We start from the raw sequence: 27,409 nt of genomic DNA, 5'->3' as shown, positions 1-27,409 counted from the left end.
TAACATTTCTGTCCCCCTCACTTCTGAAATGATGGCTACACCCCTGCTCCTGTTGTTCAGACCGTTCTTGTTCTGGTGCTCAGGATTGCATGCTAACATGAGGAAAATGGGCCGACTGTATTCTGAAAAGTGCTGTATCAACAGAGTGAATAGCAAAAAGGCTGTCTTTATGTAATTCCCTAATTAGAGGTAACCTCATTGAATGCCATATGTGGCCTCTTCTCTGCAGGAGGGAAAGATAATTTTTGAATAAAGCTGACACCTCAAAGAACAAGAGATTTTACAGTAGAAAGTGAGGAAAATTCAGTTTTCTGCTTCGTGACGATATTTTCATTACAATTAATCTCCCACAATTAATAATATCATGATAGCAACAATTAATCTATATCAGGGGTAGGCAACGTCAGTCCTGGAGTGCCGATGTCCTGCAGAGTTTAGCTCCAACCCTGAAAAAAACCACACCTGACTGTAGCCTTAGTAATCCTGAAGACCTTAATTAGCTTGTTCAGGTGTGTTTGATTAGGGTTAGAGCTAAACTCTGCAGGACATCGGCACTCCAGGACCAATGTTGCCTACCCCTGAACTAAATGCACATGGCTTGGATTCTCAGTGAACTGTCAAACTCTTCATAACTTCTAAACATTATTTCAGTGTGTGAGCCATCATATGCAAAATGATCCATTCAATTATTAAAATTATTTTAGTGGCATTGGCCAATTCATTGACACAGTAACGAGGTTTTGAAGAATGACAAATATTTGGGGTGAGTAACATTTAAGTCATTAAGTCATTTGCACACATGCAATTGTCCCATTAAACAGTGACAAATGCACTTGCGATGTAGAAAATATTAAGACTGATTTAAAAAATGGGTCAAAGAAACTGTAATATTATGATATATTGTATTATGGTACAAACATTACAGCTTTACAGCATGACTAGGAAGAATAAGAATTACACATGGACTCCAAAGTAAAACATCTAGAAACATTACAGTAATTTTGGGGGAAACGTGTTTAATTGTCATGAATTTAATGTTACAATAAATAAAATCAGCAAAAAATGGTCCTAAACAAGCTTCACTTTCTTAATATGTCAGAATGTCTACTATTTGTCTTTGCTTTTAGGGTGAAATAGGTGAGATCCAGCCTTTCTGAGTTTCTTTTATATCTTAAGGAGGTGTATATTTATAGCAGGAGGTGAGGTTGAATAACCCACCTGTGCGTCATCAGGCTCATCCATGCTGTACTGCGGCCCTTGAGACCCCTCGCTCACTTTTTCTCCGAGTAGGAAGCCAAGACGAGTCATCAACGTGTTTGCTGCCTCGTCCACTGAGGGAGGGGGGCCGAGATCTGGACCTAACCCCCCTAAAGACAAAAAGAGAGAGCGAGAGAGAGCGTGAAATTGAGTCAAGTGTAAAGTGAAACCAGCAAACTAGCTCACCACAACAGAAAAAGTTATTTATGAGCTTCACATCTTCCGCTGCTCATGACAACTATATCATGATTATGGATTCCACATGAAAATTCAACAATTCCGTAAGTGATTTCCCACAAATCTTATATGACGCCTCACCCTCAGAGCGCCATCAATCTCTCTCTGTGTTCTCTTAGCCGTATAAAATCACCCTGCGGTCTTCCTTTAGAGCTGCTGCATGGCTACATACGGAGACAACGCTTCAGGATCAGACTGACAGAGACACGAACTACATCAACCAGCTCACACCGCGCTATATAATCAGCTAACAGCTCACAGAAAGAGAGAGAGAGAACAGAGAGCTAGAAAAAGAACATCTGTCAAGAAGAGATACAGGTAAAACTGCTTAAAGTGTGATGATTTTAATTTGAAGGCTATTTAGGCCTTACTGACAGAGAGAGAGAGTGAGATAGATAGATAGATAGATAGATAGATAGATAGATAGATAGATAGATAGATAGATAGATAGAACAAATGTACGAACAACATAGATAGATAGATAGATAGATAGATAGATAGATAGATAGATAGATAGATAGATAGATAGATAGAACAAATGTACGAACAACATAGATAGATAGATAGATAGATAGATAGATAGATAGATAGATAGAACAAATGTACGAATAACAGATAGATAGATAGATAGATAGATAGATAGATAGATAGATAGATATGAATAAATCAAAATTAACATTTAATTTTGTTTACACTGGTGCGATAAAGCAATAATCCATGAGATGCCTCTTTTACCATGGTAAAATCACTGTAACACACAAGCTTGTGTGGTTTATTGCTTTTATAAAATATATACGCCAATACACAATAATGTTAAATAGAAAGTTACATCTGTTATGATAATTTAAGTCTTCTTTTAAGTGCGTAGTTCATTATTACACTCACTTTACACATTATTATAATGTTCAACACAATTGTGCTTATATTCATTTTACAACCGTCTCAAATGTGGCTCATTCGATCAGAATTCAGAAGTATCTTCTTTTTTTTTAAAACCAGTTTTGATTCTGTGTTGGGTCGCCACTTAATGATCAATGTAAAATCTGAGTCCTGAAGCAGAACCAGTTATGAAGCACTGCCTGAGCCAAGCTTAGTCACGCCAACATAATGCAAACCGAATGAGAGAGGAGTTTAACCACTCATTCAAAGAAAAGCAGGAGAGACTGAGACTGACAGAGAAAGAGAGAAAGGTGAGGATGAGAAAATATCAAAACACACCTGTTCCCTGGCATGCCATTCCTTCAACACATCACACATGAACCCCGCGTGCAGCGCGTCCAGCAGACAGTCAGCGCAAGAGCGTATGAACACACAGCTGCAGCCGCATGTCTGGGAGGGACAGTGTGCGTGTGCGTGTGTGTGCGTGTGTGTGTGTGGGTGTGTGTATACCTGTTTTTCTATTCTGGTGGGGACTTAAACCTGAATACACAGACTCATGGGGACTCATGTCACGGTGGGGACCTAAATTGTGGTCCCCATGGGTACAAAAGCTTATAAATCATACAGAATGAAGGTTTTTGAAAATCTAAAAATGCAGAAAGTCTCCTGTGAGGGGTAGGTTTAGGGGTAGGGTTGGTGTAGGGCAATAGAATATACGGTCTGTACAGTATGTGTGTGTGTGTATGTGTGTGTGTGTGTGTGTGTGTGTGTGGGGCGTGTTTCTAATGAGTCTTCAGTGAAACATTCAGCTGTTTAGGGAAGGTCGGGGTGGACTGTCCTGCCCCACAAAACAATACAGCATAGAATAAAGATCAGAACACAACAAAGCCAATGAGAGGACAGCTGTGCTGCTCAGTTTAGAGCTCAAGATTTCACTCGTGTTTCACTTAAGCATCAACTTTGTCTCAAATATTTCTTGTAAGAAATTAAAGTGGATACAAATGAGACAACTATTAAAATTGAATATACACTATTCAATACACTTCTGTTGTGTATAAAAAGGCTTTAAAAAGTGATCATTTCAACCAAACATAATTTCCAAATATTAAATTCAAGAAATAAAATGCTGTTAAACTGTAGTTTAAATAATCAATTCATGTTTTCCTTACTATAACTATTTATTTTACCATTAATATTGAATCATTGTTGTATCATACTTTATGTATTATTTTGCTTTTTTGCCATCTCTTGTTAGCTATATTAGTTGTATTATTATTATTACTGTTTGTCAAGAAACAGAAGAAAGGATGATATTTATTATATACTTATTATTATATATTAAAATATAACAATCTGCAGTAATAAACAACAACAATTATTGTATAACTATTGTATAAATATTGTATACGCTTTCTTTACTTTTACTATTTATTTTATTGCTATTCATTTACCATTAATATTTAATAATTGCTGTTATTATGTATCATATATTGTTTCGTTTTTTTCAATGTGGTAGTCATTTGAGTATTAAGAAGACCCATTACAAATGTATTATTATTATTATTACTACTGTTTTTCAAGAAAGAGAAGAAATAATCTGTTTTAGATGGACCAATATAACAATCCGCAGTAATAAACAACAACATTTGTTTTCATATTTGTACGTTTTTGACAAATATGACATAATATACAGTATAAGAGCTATGAAAATAATGCGATACAGATCAGATAATTCGGTTTTACAAGAATTTCATGATAACTTTTGAGTTCTGACTTTTGATTGGTATCTTCAAGCAAACCTCAGTTTGAGACATTATTGAGATGTTTACTGAGATGTTTTTCTGAGTTCTTTTTCTCAGGAGAATCACGACACAAAAGCCTCCATTTGTTCCTCATTTAATCTCACTGCTGTCAAGAAGAAAGACTTGAGATATTAAAGAGCTCATAAAAAACATTAACAGGTCAACTTGCATTGCTTTTACAAGTAATCCATCATTTTCCCTCGCTACACTACCATTTAACCTGTTCTTACACACCGTGAGAGTGAAATTCCCCTTCCTGCACAGCAACAACAACAGACAAACCGGACAAACGGCTTTCCTCAATGAGCCCGTAGCAATAACGCATGTGCATAATCTGATGATACAATCTCAAAAGTTTGAACAACTGACCGAGTGTCAACATCAAACAGGCGTCTCAACTTGTCTAGCGACACACCCTCCACAAGCCTGTCATATTAACACTCCAAAACATCACGGGAACAAGCTACAACACACTGCTTTCAATAGACTATCAATTGCAGCGCTCCTACAGCGTCTAAAAATACCATCTAGGCAGCTGACTGGGGTTTGAAACACAAATGTGTATGTTTATGCATATGCTCTCATTTTTTCCTATAAGTGAAAGAGTACTTACTCTAAACCTGCGCGCCTGTGTGATACAGCAACAATGGCAGTCAGATAACACTGTGCTGAATTTAAATATACATCTGAAGGTCTCTAATGGACTGGACAGACCTGACTGACAGGCAGCACATAGTTGATTGAGCTCCTCGTCTCATAATGACTCGATGGCAAATTCCTTTCCTTTCTCTTCCAGGAAAGATGTTGAAATGAGCAGACGCAGCGCCTGAGTCTCTAGATTTGCTGGTTATATAAAACGAAGCATTTGTGTGTGCGGCACGGTAGATTTTAGTGTACATTTGTGTTTGCGCGCAGGTTGCAGTGAGAATGTCAGTGCTGGAAATACATCTATACATAGACAGTCACAGCACCCACGCACCTACCTCAAATACACTGCGGAGCTGCTATCTATAGGATGAAACGCTCACGTACTTCGGCTTTGTTACGTATTAAAACACATATGCTATAAATGGAACATCTAAGAAACTTCTCTTCAGGTGAGATCATTAGGGCTGGTGGATATAGCTACAAATTGCATCTTGACATTTTATTACATTCAACAAGCATCTCTGTGTTTACGTATTAAAAGGCTTAAAAGGTGATTTGTTTCGTTAAGGGGAATCATCATTTCATCTGAACAGCCCCTGTTGCCAAGGAGATTCAAGATGTTTAATTCAAGGAACAAAATACAGTTAAAATGTTAGTTAAAATGATCAAGTTTTCCTTAATGTTACTGTTGGTTAAGAAATAGAAGAAAGGATGACATTCAATAATCTGTTTAGATGCATCAATATGACAATCCTAGCAATAATCAATAACACTGATTTACATACATGTCAGTGTTACGAAAGGTTTTTTTAACCAATATTATAATGTCATTTTTTATATATTATAAATATATTTTCATACTATATATTAGGGGTTATTTTATTTCATTTCATTTCAATCAAGTTAACAACTTGTTTTTAATGGTTTTAGTTTTGACCATGGTGTGTGTGGTTTTGGGTTTAATTAAAAATTTTAACTACAACCCTGAATTGATCAAAAGTGACATTAAAAACATTTATAAAGTTTCAGAAGATTTCTATTTCAAATAAATGCTGTTCTTTTGAACTTTTTATTCATCAAAAATCCTGAAAATTAAACAAATGTATCATGAGTTCCACCAAAATATGAAGCAGCACAACTGTTTTCAACATTGATAATAATCAGAAATGTTTCTTGAGCAGCAAATCAGCATATTATACTGATTTCTGAAGATCATGTGACACTGAAGACTGGAGGAATGATGCTGGAAATACAGCTGCGCAGCACAGGAATACATTACATTTTACAATACATTACAATAGACAACAGTTATTTTAAATTGTAATTATATTTCAAAATATTGCTGTTTTATTGTATTCTTAAACAAATAAATGCAGCCTTGGTGAGACATTTTCAAAAAATCCTACTAATCCCAAATGTTTGAACATTAATACATACAGTCGTAGATTATAATATGCATAAGTTACTTAATAGTATTAAATATTATGACATATTTTTATATTATACAAATATCCTTTGTTATTTACAAAATGAAGATAACACAAAAAACTGTGAGTGATTCCGCGAGTGAGTTGATGAGTTTTGGATCAATTCGGTGAATTCGAATGATTTGAACTGAATCAAACAGATCAAACCATGTTAAACATTGTTTTGCTACTGATCTCTATCTAAACGAGCTGAAATGAGCAGGATGTGATTACATATATGTAAATATAGAGAACTGTGCTGGTGCTCGTGATCATATCTGTAACTCAGAGCGAATCAGAGACGTGATGATCAATCGAGTGATTGGCTGAAATGACCCACATTCCCTGTGAGAGAGGCCATGCAGAAGGGAGAAGACAGCATAAAACACTTCCTTGTCCCACCCCCCTCCTCCTCCTCCCGCTCCGTCCTGTCATCCTCGTATTCCTGCGCTATGGAGAAGACAGATGGTTGCTATGGCAACAGGCAGTGCGGTAGGAAGGGTGGCTGTAGTTTCCCGGGAGTGGGCATGCTGTCTCTCTCAGTGTTTTTTTCACTCTTTTCATGCATGCTTGCCCAGCAGGAGTGACACAGGTGCGAGTATGCGAGATTTGAAGTCTGGCAGAAGAGACAGTGTACAGATTTATCATCCACGGAGAGTCACGGCAGGTAGTGACAGAGCAAACCGAGCAGCATCCGACACACAGAGATGGAGTCTCAGTACAGGCCAGCTGACTCACGGTGTAAATGACTCCAGTCGTTACTCATCTCGCTCACACACACACATCTTCAGAAATTTAAACTGGCAGAATTTTAAATGCACCATCAAAAATTATTTCGATTTATGAAAATCAAGATGCACAATTCTTAAAACACAAAAAGATTTATGAAAATGTCAAAGCTGCTCTTTTACAAAACAATAATGAATGTCAAGAGGAGACACGATTTTGCTTAGTTTATTAAAATAATGACAACCAACATTTTATGTTAGGTCCAGATATGAATTCGGAAATCAATATGAAATCAAAATGAATTTTTTTAACTAAACAAAACTCAGCACTAAGAAATATAGCAAAAGTATAAATAATATAATATGTAAAAATATAATATAATGAATTTTTATATTTTTCCAAAATATATGGTACTGTATATAAAATATTAAATGGAAATATTTATATTTAAGGAAGCAATATGAGATAAAAAAATTAAAAATATATATAATTAAAAAATTTTATTTTTTTATTTAGTATATATCTTTTTTTCTTTTTTTTATCACCTATTGTTTCTTTATCCCACCTCAAAACTGCCTATATAAAATATATTTATAAATTTTATTATATTACTAATTCATATTATTAATGTAAATATTTATATTTAAGGAAGCAATAGGAGATAAAACATGAAAAGCATATATAATTATTATATTTTAATAATTATTATTAATCATAAATATTTCATAATGATTATTAGTATGTATATATATATATATATATATATATATATATATATATATATATATATATATATTATTTTTTCAGTTTAACAGCATTACAAATATTTAACGCAATTAACGCAGGGGCGGAGCTAGGGTTGATCACTAACTCGCTGCTTCTGTCTCTTTTTTTCTTAACAAAAATTGTGCTTATTTAGAACGTCTTTACGAGCATACCATACGGGAAACTTTTCAGACGCGCACTCCAACTTCACCTCAGCGCCAGGCACGAGTCAAACGAGCGCATCCTTTCATATGCAATGTCATAGTTATGTCGTCAGTTAAGTCATGAAGTTACCAGAAAGGCGATTAAAGCTGCATTAAAACTGTGCATGTATGTAAGTATGTGTTATATATGAGTCAGAGTTAAGAACATGTCTCTGAAATGCAGTGGTTTTCAAAACTGTCCTGAAGCAGCAGCAACACACCCGATTCAACTCATTATGTTGTGAGAAAATACGATGCGTGTCAGATCCGCGTCATGTTCAGCAGCCAAAACAACCTCATAACCAGCTGCTGTGATGTCTGTTCATCAAAGAACAAAAGAGGAAATCAATCACTTCTGTAGCTTTAAGGATTCATCTAGATTTCATTTAGAATTTAGTGTTTGATAACTTTATTCAATTTCTGCATATTTCCTACTTGCTGAAGGGCACAGGTAGCTAAATATGACATTTAGTGATAATGGCCTTCAGTTATAAAAAAGATACCACTAAACAAATATAAAAAAAATACTGTCTTTATGTTCTTTCTACTTTATTTTTGAAGACTGCATGTGAAAAAAATCTGTGCAATGACTTGAAGACTGCAGTCCACAAACGCTCACCATCAAATTGAACTGAACTTCTGCAAAGAAGAGTGGGCAAATATTGCAAAGCTGTGCAAAGTTATTAGAGACAAATCCCAACAGACTAAAGGCTGTAATTAAAGCAGAAGGTGGTTCAACAAAATACTGACACAAGGGGGTGATCCTTTTTCCAATTCAGTGATTTTGTTTTTTTTGTTTTTCTGACATGTTGGTGTTCTATCTTTCACCTGGATGTTATAAGTTGCACTGAGTAAATACTGTGTCCATCTGCATTTCAGGTTGAAAAATGTGATTATTTTAAAGGGTGCTGACTCTTTTCCAAACCCACTGTGTGTGTGTGTGTGTGTGTGTGTGTGTGTCAAATATATATATATATATATATATATTAGTTAGGATGCTATAAATGCTATAAATTCCCCCCATGTCAGTAGTGAAGACAGACAGCAGATACTGCGCTTGAATGATGCTGCTGAGAGGGGTTAAGACGGATGAGGAACAGCTAAAATCCACACCGCTGACCGAGCTCTCAAAACAGCCCAAGACAAACCACTCTAGACTTTCCGCACGACTGGAATACAGATGAGTGTGAACAGTGGGAGGAGTGTGCAGACGGTCGAGAAAACCAGGTGCAAAGATCACTGAGCGATGAAGAAAACCGGTGCAGACGTCGCCTCGGGTCAAGTTTGCAAAAAAACCTTTAAGAAATGTTCACAATTTCACACATTTATGGCCAGAATATCAGTGAATAAAGCTTATGAAAAATCAATTACCCTGAAAATCCCTGTCTAAACTATTACAATGAGCACTTACACACTGCAGATAATATTTATCATTAAATTTCAGGTTTTTTTACATGCAATATTCGGATAAAATACAAAAGTGACAATCACATCTAAAAATTCACCCTATAAAAATAATGTATAGTGACAGCTAATTTTTTATTAAAGGGGTCATATGATGCAATTTCAAGATGTTCTTTCTCTTTGGAGTGTTACAAGCTCTTCGTGCATAGATAAGATCCGTAAAGTAAAAAAACCCAAAACAATAAAGTCTCAAACCCAAAGAGATATTCTTTATAAAAGTTAAGACTAGTCCACGCCCTCCTAAAACGCCTCGTTTAAACACGCCCCAACATGTCTACGTCACTGTGTGGAAAGATTTGTATAACACCGCCCAAATGTTTACACAAAGAAAGTAGGCGTAACTTTGATTCTCGCTGTAGTATTGTTGCCGCCGCCATGCCGTGAAGACGCTGTGTGTTTCGTTGTGAAAGCGAAACTACTTTGTTTGGTCTTCCAAAAGAGGACACGACTAGAAATCAGTGGTTAAGTTGTATTTACAACACTGTTCCAGAACACTTCAACCCAAATATTCAGATGTGTGCAGCGCATTTTACGGAGGATTTTCATCACATGCTTGAGGTATACGGCCAATCACAATGCACTGGATAGCTGGCCAATCAGAGCACACCTCGCTTTTTCAGACCGATGAGCTTTGTAAAAATCGACGTGTTTCAGAAAGGCGGGGCATAGAGGAGAAACAATAATGTACAGTATGTGGAAAATAATGTGTTTTTTGAACCTTAAACCGCATAAACACATTTCATTACACCAAATACACAAAATAATGTTCTTTTTAGCAGCATCATATGACCCCTTTAAATACATGCAACGTGTACAGAGATGTCTGATTCACTGTACGCTACCGTTCAAAAGTTTGCAGTCGGAAAGATTATTTAATGTTTTTGAAAGAAGTCTATTCTGTTCATCAAGGCTGCATTTATTGGATCAAAATACAGTCAAGACAGTAATATTGTGAAATATTATTACATTTTATTATAACTGCTTTCTATTTGAATATATTTTAAACTTATGAGGTGACACTCCTAAAACTCTGCAGTGTGTATTTGACCCATGCAATAGAGCATCTCTGACCGTCTGCACACACAAGGCCAACTAATACTAACAGTTGTCTGCAATAACTTGCGACTGTGAATGCAAAGCTCTAAAAATTTCCTCAATGAGTCACCAACAGATGCAGAGAGAGAGATGCAGAACGAGCTGCAGTCCCAGCAGGAGATGTGACTGCTGTTAGCAGGACTCTGTGCCACAGCCGAGATCAGACATGGGAATGCAGGGGCTCCTCTTAAACTCATTCACACACACACACACACACACAGACACACACACACTCAAAACGGGGGTTGTGATGACAGAAAGGTCACAAGCCAAGGTCAGAGTAGAAGAGAACACAGATGGATGAAGTCAAAGGGAGGATTGGGTTTCACTACCGCTAATGGTACAGCATTGGATTGTAAAACATACAGATGCATTCACCTGATTTCATTTCATATCCATTATTTAATTATGTGATCTGATTACGGGCCAAAAATCCATACTGAAGCAATAAGATACGAGAGCCTGTGCTATATCACAAATACATTGACAGGCATACTGAACAAACAATTCTTAGTTAAACATATTATTAGCCCGAGCTCTAATATAAATGAAACGCTATTGGCTATTTAAAAAGGGGGCGGGGCGGGGCGGGGCTGCTCAATATGTCCCGAACGCTGCACGTTTCAAGGCGCTTCAGTGGATCTTTAAGTAGTTAGACATAAAATGTTTATATATTTCCTCCATTGATATTTTCTAGCGTGCCTTACTATAAAAATGCTTTATTGACCAATCAGAACTATCTGTTTTAAAGAAATACTACAACATGGTTACCAAATATGATTAAACGAATATAATTATAATCAAGAACATCTCTTGAGACCATGGTCATAGCCAGCTATGAGGTACATTTTTCATGTTCAAAAATAACATTTGTTCTCTGAATGACTAATTTGCTGTTTAAAACTTGTCTGCATGAATACGTTTAGACAGTTTGCAATAATGTTTAGCGTCCGTGATATGAAAACGATCGCTGCGAGACGCTGGCGGAGCGAATGAGGCTTGAGAGAGTTGTGAGTGAGGGCGCGGGCGCCAGATCCAGCCATTATAAGCGTCTTTGAACTCGTATTTTCCACTTCATTTGACACTTTAGAAAGTTTATAAAGAGGGAAGTTGCAGTTTAGGGTTAGCAATGTCTTCTCTTATTTTTCGGTTTTTATTTTTCATAGCAATTATCTGGCAACACTGACAGGTTATTGCTGACAGGACACCACATTCAGTAAGGCAAACGCAAAAAATAACATGATATTATCTGTCAGAAACGTTATCAACGCTATCAAAAACAGTAGGAAAGTAGAATGTAAAGTTTTTGACACTTACACAGCAATTAAATGAAAAAGTATTTCCATTTAAAATGTATATTCAATGCAGTTAGTTGAATTTAACGGCTACTTTTTTGACCTACTTACTGTAAGTAGGACTGAAGTACACCTTTAAATTTAATTTTATAATTACTTCTATTGTCTTTAAAATATGGTTAAAGTGAATGAATGGCATTTATGGTGAACTAAAATATACTTCAATGTCATTTCTATTGAAACTTGTATTTTAATATATTTGCATTTACACATTAATGCAATGTTAACGTTGCAATTTAGTACATTTAAAATATATGAACTTTTAAACGTAATATCAAAAAATACACTTATAATCAAATACTTTACATGTGCATTACTATGTTAGTCAGCACATTAAAATAAGTGTATTTGTATTTCAATAATATTATATTGTCTGCAAGTAGAGTTTTTAAAAACACACAATTTTAAGATATGAAGTACACTACAAGCGCACATTCAATACAGTTAAGCACACTTGATTTTCACAAGGAGAAATTAGCAAACATCTAAGCACCTTAATATTTGTTTTCTGCAATGGTAGTGTCAGATGCAATGGGAATTCAGCAAAACTCCAACCGCATTCCATGAGAGCTTCAGATGGCACAGGAATGGCTGAGCATGAAACCAGCTCACGGGGAAATGTGAAGCATTCACACCGAACGCACACTGACAGATGCTTGCCCTGAACAACAGCAGGAGGCTGTGCTTCCACCAGCAATGCGGATCCAGTGCTCATGTGACTCAAAACAAGCAGCCATTATGAGAAGCATTACAGTGTTGCTTACTATAGATGAGTTCAAATGCGTTCCGCGTGAGATACATGACGACTGAAGCTGCGTGTGTTTCCGTGTATGAATGCTGTGTGAATGCTATTGTGATGCTGAACTCCGAATGCTAGACATGCCATACTGTATGCGTTCACTGATCCTGAACATCAGTCAAACACATAAATGCGCAAGCATTACGGTGACCAGATGGCCCGATCAGATCAGTATTTTTGCCTTGTTTTCCAGTAAACAAGATGTGTTTCCTTGATAAGCAAAATGTGATATTAAGATCCAATACATTTTCAGAGAATATTTCTTGAATTAAGTTTATTTTTTAATTCATTGGTAAATAGTTATGCTTGTTTCTATGCATAAATTAAATTACAACCAATGAGAATTTTATCTCGTTTTAATTTAGAATTTAATTTAGAATTTTTCCAAACAGCTGATAAAAACATCACGATAATCCACAACTAATCCACAGTCCATCAGTTAATATCTTGAGAAGAAAAAAAGTTGCGTGTTTTATATTTGATTGCACATTTATCTCCTCTATTTTTACATTTACATGACCTTTGCCGTTATGTAAAACACTCATTAAATATGATCTCTAGAAATGTTTATTTATCATACTGAACATTATAATTTTTGTAATGCACTTGTAGCATTTATAATAACAGAATTTTTTTTTTTGTGGTTAGGCAAAATTGTATAGAGTTGTATAAGTAATTATCATTATCAGCCAGAATTAGAATCAGTGCATCCCTGCCAGGTTATCATGCTAATGCAATGTCAAACAAACATATATTACTGTATCGTGTCATTTTTGTTGTTAGTGTAGTATACACTAAACGCATTTTAAGCGAGTTAATAAATGTCATGCCACACTGCAAAAAATTGAAAATAAGCTCTATTTTCTTACGCAAGATACAATTCTTTGATCACTGTAAACTCAAACAAGCAGCAGAACTGGTGCAGAAATTCACGAATCTAATGCTTTTCAAAGTGTGGATCACTGTCAGGAGAAACTATTATGTGTGTTTTGTGCATTTCAGGTTAATGTTAGACAAATACACACACTTGAGAGGAGAACACACACTCCTAACAAAGACGGGGTTCAGCAGAGCATGTCTAACACTTCCTTCAGATAGCGCAGCTCATTGTACACACATCCACACGTGGAGCGCAACATCTGCTACATCTCTGATAGCGCTAAACAACTGGGCTGCACTTGTGTGCGAGCGCATGTTCAAGTTCATTCGAGGTCAGCGGCAATGAAGATGCATCTCAAAACACTGACACCACGAGTGCGGTTTGTTCATGTGTGAATGTAGAAATATGTATAAGATGTGTGCGTGTATATACAATAAGTGCATCTGCTAGAGAAATAGATGTTCGAGATGATTCAGTGAGAGAGCTTTACGTTCCTGTCCGTGCTTGACAGCACAAACTCCCAGAACACTGATACTTCTCAAACAATACAAACCATGATGTGGATGGTATGATGTCTGAACAAACTATTTCACAATAAAGTCAATTGAGCAGAAATGCATGTTATCAAGGACAAATGCACAACTGCGAATTCTGCGATCAGTGAGGCGTGCGAATGTTTTGAGAAAGCCGCTAACAGCGTCTGTGTGTCACGTGAACGTCCTGGATTTCCCTGACACCATGATAGACGCCGTTTAGCTTTAATGAGCGAACCAAAACACAGTTAATAATGTCAACCATACAAATCACAGCACTAATCTTTCCTCAGCCACGACTGAATGCTGGGAATTTGGCGAGCTAATCGAAATTACATCTTTCCAGCGCGTGTGTTGATTGTGATGAATAGAGCAGAGGAGAGAAAGGTTATTAAAAAGATGTGTTGCTAACTATTTGCGTGAGCTGCGTCCAGCCCTGCTGTCCTCTGAATCACCTGCTGATGCGCTCAATAGCACAGGCTTTCTTTCACCGTCTTTCTCATTTTGGGACAGATTCAAGACCTTTTTTTTTTTTTTTGTGGAAATCTTTGTGACATTTTTCATATACTAATAATAATAATAATAATAATACATTATATAATTAACTATCATTTCATCCATTGTAAAAACAATGACTGTCAAATTTAAGAAAAAGTTTATTTTAAGCCATTTCAAAACAAATACATAAATAATAAGATATATATTGTAAACTTTCAGGACGGTGGGCATAAATAAAAAATAAAAATAAAATAAAATAATGTAAAATAAAATTTAAAAAAAAATAAATAAAAAATAAAAAATAAAAAAATAAAAATAAAATAAAATAAAAAAAAATAAACCAGTCATAGTGGATATTTGTATGGCTCTTAAACACTTGTTTAAGGACACAAAAGCTCTATATACCTCTATATATTACTACAATGTATATGTTAAATAAATAAATAAATGCTGTTTATGTATTACATGATTAAATATCATTGTTTTAATTTAGTTAAAACAATAAAAGATAGATTAAAAGAATAATATTAATAATGTAAACATCATTGTTGTCACTAACTGATTAAAATAATAATAATAATCAAGATTTAACTATATTGCTCAGCTGTAGTGGAGAGCATAATTGTAATATGGCTCTTTCACCTTTTAATTTCTTATTTAACATTATTTATGTTAATGACGAGCATATGCTTGTTTATAATAAAGGATAATTACAAACATTTAGGACACAAACGCTCTATACATCTCAATATTTCTATATATCTTATTACATACTATATAGTAGCTAAAGCAATTGGCACGGTTAGCAGTGTGATTTAACATTCAGCCCCTACAGGCTTCAAACTGGCAGCTTTAGCATAATATGACATGCAAGAGCCCTGCAATCCAGGCACACGAATCACTGTAGACACGGTGAGAAAACCAAACCTGCATCTCAGAGCCAGAGTGGGTGAGCAACAGCACTCGCACCTGTGGGCAGTCCAAACACACACACACATACACACACACACACGGCTACATCATGAATGTGCGGCCCAGATCACCATGGTAACTGAGGGAAGAGGACGGGAGCTCCAGCAGGTCCTTGTGCACATTCTCCAGATAAACAGTGAAACATCCATTTACAGAAACATCTGAACCACCATCAATATATCTGATACCGGCCCAATCGCTCTCCGTAACGCAGCCTTGAAATGCCTCAATCATTCACATATGAAAACTGTTTCTATTCTGTTGCTGAGAAAAAGCATACAAAAGAATTGCAGCGACAGCCTTCAGAATATAAAGTATGAGTCATTCCGACTGTTATGTCAGTTTTTCAGCTCCACTTTTGGAGGTTGACAAAGTGAATCACTGTCCACTGATTACATGGACATTTTCTTAAATGTGTGATCTTATGCTTCCCCCCATCTACTAAAATAAATAAATAAATCATATAGGGTTATTATAGGTAGCTGAAACTAAAACCATAAAAAATGCATTACTTGAAATAAAATAAATATTTACTGAAACAGTTGCAACATATTTTGTTTTCGTTCAGTTTAACTCGATGTACTAAAATAAAACAAGACTAAAAACTATAAATAAATAAAAAAAAACAAAAAATAAAATACAACTACAAATAAAAATAAAAACGAATTCATAATATTAATAAATATTAATGTTATTAATTCCTATTAAATATTAATAAAAACTATTAACAAGGAAATGCATCTCAAATATGCTAAATCAACACAGTTCTCATGTAATTAAAAACAGATTTTTTTTTCTTGAACTGACCTTTGTCAAGCATATTATAAGGTTTCATGGGACACGGCTCCTTCAGTCGGACACATATATTAACTCCTACTAAATATTGTTCAATATTTCAGTAATCTTGAAGCCTATCTAATATGAGCAGGAGATGAAATATTGATGAGAGTGAGGGGAGATCCTCAGTGAAGAGCTCTCCAAAGCCAGCAGCTGCGCTGATTCAGAGCTCAGACAGGCCAACGCTCGCTACATCTCCTCCTTTCACTGCAGCACTCTTTTCACGGTTGTTTTAAAAGGAGTCCAAAAATGATATAATTGAGGCCAAATATCCTTTTGAAACTCTTGAAAACTAGTTTTAAGTTGCATTCAAAATCCACTAAAAAGTACTGATAAATAAATAAATAAATACATTTCCCCCCCCCAAAAGTTGAAAAAAAAGTCACTTTATGTCAGCTGGTATCACTTGTAGACTATTTGGTACTAAAAATAAAGTCACACCTACAAGAACATAGTAAAATCAAGTGTTACAAACAAACAAATAAATAAATACATTTCCCCCCCCCAAAAGTTGAAAAAAAGACTATTTGGTACTAAAAATAAAGTCACACCTACAAGAACATAGTAAAATCAAGTGTTACAAACAAACAAATAAATAAATACATAAATAAATAAATGCATAAATGAATGAAAGTCCCCCCAAAAAGTCAACTAAGAGTCAACTTGTATCAGCTGGTATCACTTGTCTTTCAGATGTCTTTTTTTCCAGGTTGTTCAAACAAACAAACAAACAAATAAATAGATAACTAAATACATTAAAAAAATGCAACATATACCAACTGGTGTCACTTGTATCTCCTTTTAAAGATGACTTTGACGGCGAAGACTATTCTTAAGTTCCGTTCAAAGCCACTCAAAACTATGGAAGCCCGTTTCCGCCACTGTATAAAAATTTTTTATTGCAACTTTGTATTTCACAATTCGGACTTTTTTCTCGGAATTGCGAGTTTATAAGTTTATATCATGCAATTCTGAGAAAAAAAGTCGCAATTACCTTTTTTATTTTTTATTCAGTGGAGGAGACAGGCTTTCATTCAAAACTCTTGCTTCTGTTCATAAAAACAAATATCAAATAAATATATAATAATAAATACATAAATAAAAAAATAAATAAAAAAAGAGCAGATTATATCAGCTGGTATCACCTTTTAAGAATATCCTTCTTTTCAGGCGCACTGATACAATCTTGACTCCTGGAAATTGTGTAGATGCTAATCCGATTGTGGCCAAATGTATGTGGACACCCGAACACCAAAGCCATATGTGTGTGAGCATTTCATTTCAAAAGCATTAGCATTTAGAGCTTTGACTCTTTCGGGAAGCTTTCCACTGGTTGTAGCATAGCTGTGGGGATTTGTTCTCATTCAGACACAAGAGAGAGATCAGGCTCACAATCACTGCTCCAGAGGTTAAACCAGGTCCAGGCCCACAGTCATTTTTAGTCTAACCTTCTGTCTATGTTGAAGGTGAAAAAGATGCATGAGAACACATTCACAGCCCATTAGAATATATTTGATGTATACATATTTTCCTATTTTGTTGAATATGTGGAGGAGGATTTTAGACCGATGAGATTTAAGTAAAAATCCCATCCCAAATATTAATTTTCTCCATAGGGGAATTGATTTTTATTGATAACTATTAAACCTTTACAAAGACAGACCTCCTGTGAGCTAAGTGGTTGTTAATCGACGCCATATGCTTTTGTTGAAGCCGTCAGTCCACATTTTTCAACTTACTTTTTAAATAATCATGCCCAACAGTGGAATTTCTAGTGAAAAACTACATTACCTATGATTCTGCAACAAAATCTCCACCAATCAGAGAATCAAAACAAGCAAAATCGCACGAAAAGAGCTCTTTAGCGCTCTCCCGCTGCCAAGATATTTATTATGCATATTTTTCAATAAACATATGTTGTTTATATATACATAAACAACATCTTTAAATCATCAGTATTTTTATATTTCTCCACCGTTTTTAATTGGTCATTCACAGTGCTTCATGGGATTGTAGTTCTTTCCTTCATTAAAGCTGTTAAGTACCTTTATCTTTTTGTCCAATTTTCAAGTATAACTTTAAAATAAGGAACTTTTAAAATTCTCTAAGGCATAAACGAACGGGAAAATACAGAGGTGGCTAAAAAAGCGGCCAATAAAATGCACTACCACTTTTTTGCGGTCATTTAAAGACATAAAAATGTAACCTATAGCATATCAGTGGCACCTTTAAGTGTTAGTGTTTAGTGTTACTATTACTGAGTAACATGAAGGAAATGAGGAGGTATAAATATTGAGGGGGAGAATTCGTAATGTGGCTAATCAGACATGCTGGTAAGCGGATCTTCATTGTAATGTTTAGTGAACCAAGGCGCAAGTAATAGCTGTGAGGGGACACTCACGGAGCACAAATGGAGTGAGCGCCATTACAAATGATCCAGAGGAAATGGACGGATGTTGACATGGAAGCACTCAATGAGAAAGAAAGAACACCCCCCAAATAATTTTGATATTATTGTTGCACACCATTACACACCGCTCTCTGTGTTGTTAGAATGAGGAAAAGTTTTGAAAGTCACAGTATTTAGGCTGGTCTGCCTCAGCGCTCTAACGGCGCCCGTCAGTGCCCAATCAAATCAAAGAAGGCGGTGCTTTACTTTTGACAAAAACCAAGCGTAAATTCCAGCGTGGTGCTTCAGTTTTAATGGTGAAAGAGTGCGAGGTAGATAAACATTTAATGTTTAAAAACTATTTTGTGATAATGTTAAACAACCAACAATAATATCCAGTGCTGCATTCAAAAAAAAATTTTTTTTTGTCAAATTTCACATTTTGGAATTAAACAGCATTTATAATTTACGTGATTCGTGTAATGCAATTCGCAATCGAATGTGCTAAATCGAATGTGAAACTAATATGCCATTTTTAGCATATTTGTCACATGATTAAAGGTCTCTGCACACGGAGTCCAAAATTTCAGTTTTTCCATATTTGAAATCCTAAAAATTTGTCACGCACAGAAACCTTGCACATTGAGAAAAAAACATTTCTATTCAACCATTAACTCCTAAATATGCCATTACATATAAGAAATGCTTGAAATAATAACTTGAACATACAGTATGGACACATAATTTTGAGTCACAAAGAAATGTGAATTAAAATGTGAATGCACTGCAGCATGAATAACAAAAAATGCACCTTTTTAATGTTTTTGTCATTATTTGTTGTGTTGTGATGTTAAGAGCTCATCTTTTTACATTTGTATGTTCTTGAGGTTTGAATGTGAAGAGTTGGGTTCTACAATATGCACACACACGCTCACTATCAATTTATTGTGTTACTATCGTATTGACCCGAATATAAGACAATGTTTTTTTCTTGGAAATACATCTGAAAAACGCAGTCGTCTTATATTCAGGGTCTAGACTTTGACATGTCAATAATACACCCACAACAAAAGGTGGCGCCAAATACGCATAAAACGAGTGAAATACGTAATGTAATGCGTGTTGTAAAGATCGCGAGTAAAAACTAAAGAAGAAGAAAACCTTCCAGATGCATGAGTCGTGACGGTCACGTTAGCCTGATGGGACTAAACTCTCTTTGTGATTTTAAAACGTAAGACAGTACCCAGATTTGAAGACTACAGTAAGATTTAACTTCTACTGTTAATAAGATTTTGGTAGGCTACTATTAGATGGATAGCCTAAATGTCCTAATTCAGATGGGCTACCTGTTTTTTTTTTTTTTAATGGTATATCAAAAAGTGTATATATTTTAAATGTGATTGTTGGTACATTTGACCAGTTTTGACCATACTTTCAAAACAAAAATTAAAATAGGAAAAATATGCAATATGAAAATAATTGAAGACAAAATGTGTTTTACTGAGAAAAAACAAGATTTGTTTTTTAAAAAGCCTTTTTCCAAAAGGTACATCTGGAAAAAGGTGTTATATTCAGGCCTATACGGTAATTGAAAATTTGTTGAACAAGAAATCTGTAGTTGCCTGAATGAGGCATTTTGTATTTAGTCACTGAACAAATTCAAACTGACAAAAACAAATAGTGTTACTTTAAACCAGGGTTCCTCAAATCTTGCCCTGGAGGGCCAATGCGCTGCAGAGTTTAGCTCCAACCCTGATCAAACTCAGCTACCTGTGTTTTCTAATGATCCTGAGGACATTGATTAGCATGCTCAGGTGTGTTTGATTAGGGTTAGAGCTAAACTCTGCAGGAAAGTGGATCTCGTGGGCCAGATTTGCAGATCCCTGCTTTAAACAATAGTTCAGAAAACCTCAAAAATCTGAATACATCATGTTGCATTGAATTAAGTATTATCAATTCCTTTTTTACCCTCTATGACTTAGCGCTGGGCGGTATGACCAAAAATTTATATCACGGTATTTTCCAAAATTATACCGGTTTCACGGTACATGACGGCATGACCGGGTGTTAATCATATTTTCTACTGATTGAGAGGAAATACTGCAGCATATTGACTTAGAATGCCCTATTTTACTGTCATGATGAATGAATATTGTCAAAAAATACCACACTAAATAGTGACTAAACACGACTGCTTTTAATACATGTTAACCAGGAGTCACTCTCATTTATAATCACAGCATCGTCTGATAAAATCAACATGCATCTACACTAAAGAGCGGCTATGCGTTGTTTTGGCTATATTACTTTTTTGTCTCATGCAGCGCACTGCGCATCTGAGTAACAAACTAAAAACAACAACAAACAAAAAAGTGCATGTGATGTTAACAGACGAACTATTTTTATAATTCCAAACAATCAGTAAGCGACAGGTGCTAGGAAACGCTGTTTTGTACTCACACGTTCTATTAGTTCTACAGCTTCAGTTTCGGAGCTGTCACGCTTAGTAACACATACAGCTGTTCCCTCACCGCAGTGCAACAGTGAAAAGGGACCCCTTTCAAACAGTGTCACATTCCGAACGTTGTTTAAGCGACATACTGGAAAAGAGCAGCTTGAACTTTCTGCAAAACATATTTTTTTGTGTTCCACAGCTGGCAGAACATTTCATTTTCACTTCAAGTGTTTAAAATCACATGGGGGGTCAATAGATGATGACAGAATTTACATTTTGGGTCACTATCACTTTAAAAATACGGACTGTCATCCTTGAGAAACCTGGATGTACTTAAAAGGGCACAATGGTGTCTTTCTCTATCACCATTGAGCACTAAGGTCACACCCTGCTTGATCCTGCCTGGCATTATTTTTCACGACCCCCACCAACCATTAAACTTCACGTCACATGTGGTTGCCGCAAGCCCGCCGGCCTCCGCTCACTCTAGCCGCTGGCCGCCGCTCACTCTAGCTGCCGGCCTCCGCTCATTCTCATGATTCTCATGGATGCAACAAATGCCTCATTTGTAATGGATTTTACTGGTTTTGTCTGGTCGTGCCGGGAGACGCCATCAACAGTATGGTAAGGGGCGTAACATTTTCGTCACACGCTTGAGGTATTCGGCCAATCACAACGCACTGGATAGCTGGCCAATCAGAGCACACCTTGCTTTTCAGACCGATGAGCTTTGTAAAAATCGACGAGTTTCAGAAAGGCGGGGCATAGAGGAGAAACAATAATGTACAGTATGTGGAAAATAATGTGTTTTTTGAACCTTAAACCGCATAAACACATTTCATTACACAAAATACACAAAATAATGTTCTTTTTAGCAGCATCATATGACCCCTTTAAACTCAGATTAGAGCATATAGAACATATCCTGCACTATCCTTTCCCAGGACACAAACTCCCAATCTTGTTGCCAGCGCTGGATGCACTTGAATAAAGACATAAAATATTAAATATCAAGAAGCCTAAAGGCATCAGTGATTTGAACAAACAGTTCAGCCTGGCCAAAATATGACTTGAATGCTAGTTTACGTTCTGGCCAGAATTTATCTAACTTTCCGACAGCCTTGATTTCACTCTCTGCACTGTATTTGTTCTGGTAAAACGGACAGAGATTTATGGGTTTAATATCACTCGATGTCTCTCTGTCCTCTGAATGTCAAGCACCAGCCCTGCATGATAAACACTTCACTGTACGCTATGGAGAGCACACTGCATGCTGCACTGCATTACAACTCTTTCATACAGTGGCTGTATTATTTTCCCCCAAATTTAAGAACAATTCAATTGTGGTTGAGCAAAACTGAATTGCATTTCACTGGGTCAAATTATACAAATGCAACTGCCTCCGTTTAAAATAATGGATTGTATGAGTGAGCATCCGCAGGGACCTGGAGATGCGATACTATATCGATATCAGAGTCACGATATAATAATATACAACAACATATATCCATGGTTCCATGAAAAACCTTTAACATCCATGGAAACTTTAATTGCAAAAAAGGTTCTTGATAGTGGAAAAAGTGTTCTTCACACTAAGAAAAAATACTTCTTTTAGAAACTGATCACTGAATGGTTCTTAGGTGAACCAAAAAAATTTTTTCTCTAGCACTGCTGCAAAACAAAAACTTTAGAACCTTTATTATTAAGAGTGTATAATGACTCACTACCTAAAGGCATTAAAAACAACGCTGCTTCTTCCTTTTAAGAGAAATCTACTGTACCTCATCAGTGCCTACGTTTTTCTCCTTTTATGAGCTCTTCCTCATTCAACGGTCATCTTTTTATCATTTAGACTCATTCTCACTCCAGTTCCTCTTCACCTGAGCAGAATTCCAGCCATAAATGTCACACTTCCATTTAGCAGAACAAATGACTGGCTGCGGGAGGATGTGGAGGGGAGCAACTGGCAAGCGATTTCGAAGAAGCCAAAGGAGATGAAGTAAAAAAAGACAAGCTTTCAAGTTAGACGTTTGTGAGGTCGTTTCTGAGCTGAAACCCGTTTACTCCTGCTATTAAGAGGATAGTTCAACCAAAACTGAAAATTCTCTCACAATTACTCACCCTCATGCCATCCCAAATGTATATGATTTTCTTTATGCTGTGTTTTTTTTTTTTAATAATAAAAAATAATCCATCTCTGTGAGCCCAAGTGGATGGGACCTTCAAAGTTGGTAATTCAAAAACCACACGAAACAAACCCATCTGTAAGCCATACGACCCCAGTTGATCAATCAAGGGTGTGAGAAAAATACTAACATGTTTAACTTTTTATTCTATAAACCATCGCTAGGAAAATAAATGCTGCATATTCATATTCATGAATTATACACAGCGCAATCAGAGCAGTTCAATTCTTGATGACTCTGACTATAATCTGAATCTTTTCAGTGATTAAAAAACATACAGTCTGATCTGTACAGTTTGATTTTTGATGACTCTTAAGAGCTGATTCTTTTAGTGAATCAAAAACAAGTTGAAGTTCGATTCTTGATGACTCTTATAAGCTGATTCTTTTCATTGAAACAAAAACATACAGCGCGATCTGTGCAGATCAATACTTGATGATTGTTACGAGCCATTTCTTGTCAGTGAATCAAAATCATATGGTGCAATCTTTGCAGTACAATGATTGATGACTCTTATGAGCTGAATCTTTTCAGTGAATCAAAAACATACAAGTGCGATCAGAGCAGTTTGAGAGCTTTGACGTCTAACTTGAAAGCTTGTCTTTTTTTACTTCATCTCCTTTGGCTTCTTCAAAATCGCTTGCCAGTTGCTCCCCTCGACATCCTCCCACAACCAGTCATTTGTTCTGCTAAATGAAAGTGTGACATTTATGGCTGGAATTCTGCTCAGGTGAAGAGGAACTGGAGTGAGAATGAGTCTAAATGATAAAAAGATGACCGTTGAATGAGGAAGAGCTCATAAAAGGAGAAAAACGTAGGCACTGATGAGGTACAGTAGATTTCTCTTAAAAGGAAGAAGCAGCGTTGTTTTTAATGCCTTTAGGTAGTGAGTCATTATACACTCTTAATAATAAAGGTTCTAAAGTTTTTGTTTTGCAGCAGTGCTAGAGAAAAAAATTTTTTGGTTCACCTAAGAACCATTCAGTGATCAGTTTCTAAAAGAAGTATTTTTTCTTAGTGTGAAGAACACTTTTGATCAGAGCAGTTTGAGCCTTGATGACTCTTATGAGCTAATTATTTTCACTGAATCAAAAACATATGTAAGTGTGTTGTGAAATTAGTGCAAGAAGTAGCCAGAAGTAATGGTTAATAGCATAAAAAGACAATGATTTATCATCTGGGGTCATATGGATTATGGTCATGTTCGTTTTGCATGTTTTTTTAGTTTTTTTCTAAATACCTCTGTTTGTTTTTCAAAGCATAAAAATGTCATATACTGTACATCTGGTATTGCATGAGGGATTCAATGATGAAAGAGCAGATGACAATGAATGCAAACACACTGCATTTGTAATAAACATAAAAATCACTAACATAAGGACTGCCTACTCGCTGTCAATCATGTAAAGCAGAACTCCACATAATCCAGATATTAGACTAGAAACTAGAAACATAAAGTTTGTTCTTGAGGTTTGTTCTCGGTCACAGGAGACGCAAGTTACTACGAGGTGTAAACTGCAACGTGTCTCACCCAACCACCTGAGACGGATCTCAGGTAAATCTGTTTTTGGTATAGTCTTTCTTCATGGATGCAGGGAGGAACCAGTTGCTCTCAAGAGGAGTTCATGTGAATCGAATAATTAATGATAATAATAACATGCAACAGACAATATAATCATGCATAGTTAAGAAAATAAATGCTATATATTCATATTTTTTCTGTGTTATGAATGTGAGTTCAGTCTGTACTGAGTGCTATCCAATAAAAACAAATATACAATGAATCCAGTGCAGCCAAATTGACAAACAAATGACTCAGAGTCGGTTCTTTTGAGTGATTCAAAAATATACAGTACACTCAGTGCAGTCTGATTTTTGATGACTCTAATGAGTTGCTTCTTTCCTGTGAATCAAAAACATATTATGCAATTTTTGATGACTTCTATGAGCTACTTCTTTTCAGTGAATCACAAAATACATTGTGACCATGTAGCCCAATTCCCCAAAAAAGTGACTCTTATAAGCTCAAAAAGATGAGTTACCCATCTGAACTTCTGTATAATTTAAAGCATTAGCAGAGAAAAAAACTTCCCACCCAGTGAGTCAGAATCCATTCAGATCAAATCGAAACTGCAATTGAATTAAATCAGAAGGTTTTAAATCAGAATGAAATCGACAAAAGTGAAAAAAAAATACAAAAAAACATTTCAAAGCTGCATGTTACAGCATTGTGGAATATTGGAGTAAATGTTATATTCTTACACATTTTATTTGGTACTTATTATTTATTTTAAAAAGAATCTCAAGAGTATGACATCTATCCCATTACCCACATTCATAATTTTGACATTTAAGTGCATTTTGAGGAATCAACAAGTTGTCTCTCAAATGCAATCCGGCCCTTATTTCTTTACCGCAGTACAAAATGACAAAGCGGTCTCAACAGACCACACATACAGCTTTATGAAATCTTCAATAAATCAGCTAAGCCACATTGGGGTGCTATATATCTGACTTTGTTATGCTCAGAGGTGAATTAAATGCCTCCCTGCAAGCTTCAACAGAAGTTAATTGACGTCGCAGCTATGCACCTGAGAGAAACAGAATTCAATCCGCAAAAACAAAGGCCTCGTGGCATTTTCAATCAAGAACTGCTGGTTGTTCAGGGGAGGCGTCTGTGCACCTTCACTACTCGCTGAGGCTGAACTGATGGAGGAGGGACGCGTCGGACCCCCCGCCTCGCCCCAGGAGGCTTAAATCAAGATGTGATTGATCTGTTAAAAAGGTCACTGCTCTCTTGCTGGGCTTTGTTCAAATGTGAAGGTGAAGAGATGGATACAATCTGCCATTTTCTCCTTTTCTTTACCAGTAGGAAATCGCCTGACAAATGGAATGAGGCAGATAAAGAAGGAGAACAAAAGAAAGAGGAGAGCGAAGAACATGGGAGGGGTCACTTTTATTGATACGATAGCAGATATGAGATTATGAGGGGAGAAAAGGGGGAACCGGATTAGAGAAAGTTGCGAGCTGGACTCAAAACCCCATTTCCCACATGAGCACCACAACTCAATGTGTCAGAGCATGGGTGCTAGTGCTACCCGAGTATTTAGTTGTATTTAAACAAGCCCAAAATATATGCAACATTTCTTGTTATGCAAGCTTCATTGCATTTAGTATTCAAGTCAGGTTCACTGGAAAAACGTGCCTGTGCAGCATTTCTGCAAAATAACATCATGTTGTTTCTTGTACGTTTCACAACACTTTCAACATGAAATGTCCAGTGAGTGGTGCTAAAAGTGAAACAGGCCAATGTGAATCTGGCAATGTTTTATTACTTTGGTTGCACGTATCACAGCAGCTCAGAAATGAAATTTCTGGTAAATGATGCTAAAAGGTTAATGCTCTTCTTGTTTAAAAATAACTTACCATCTACACTGAACCCAACTCTAAAACTAACCAAAAGTGTCAATAAAAGATTATACATTTGCTGAAGCACCCATGTCATTTTATTTTGTTTCTACAAATCTTTTATTGTGTTTCATGGGACTTGTACCCGGGCACTTCACATTACAAGTGCAATGCTGTACCGGGTGCACAACCAAGCAAGTTTACTAAATCAAAAAAGTCAAAAATATGGAGCTGGACATGTGAAGAAAATGTGAAAAAGTATTAGTTTACAAATCATGCACTATGGTAAAAGTGTGTTGAGTTCATATATTAAAGAATCGTGTGAAAATAACTATTTTTTAGGGCTGTAACGTTACATGTATTCACGGTTCGGTTCACTCGGTCAGACGAAGAATATTGAATCAGCAGTGTGGGAAAGTTTCGGGCTCTATAGATGCTGCATTGCAATCATTTTCCAAAATATAATTAGTGTGGAATTTTTATGAAGTCTGTAAAGAGGAGAAAATACTGTACCAGGCAGATCAAGCTCACTGTTTGTGATGCTCGAAATAT

General features: G+C 36.0%; 1 protein-coding gene across 1 annotated transcript in view; it reads right to left on the bottom strand.

Moving 5' to 3' along the window:
• Window positions 1–27,409, bottom strand: part of tanc2b (tetratricopeptide repeat, ankyrin repeat and coiled-coil containing 2b) — a 139,240-nt gene that overhangs the window by 43,230 nt on the left and 68,601 nt on the right. The window contains exon 5 of the mRNA XM_016246591.1: window positions 1,219–1,367. Coding sequence (XP_016102077.1) covers window positions 1,219–1,367 — 149 coding nt within the window. The remainder of the gene's footprint in view (window positions 1–1,218; window positions 1,368–27,409) is intronic.

The sequence above is a fragment of the Sinocyclocheilus grahami genome, unplaced genomic scaffold, assembly GCF_001515645.1.
Source record: "Sinocyclocheilus grahami isolate Dianchi unplaced genomic scaffold, SAMN03320097.WGS_v1.1 scaffold802.1, whole genome shotgun sequence".
Lineage (NCBI taxonomy): Eukaryota > Metazoa > Chordata > Actinopteri > Cypriniformes > Cyprinidae > Sinocyclocheilus > Sinocyclocheilus grahami.
This window is presented reverse-complemented; position numbering and strand designations above follow the sequence as displayed.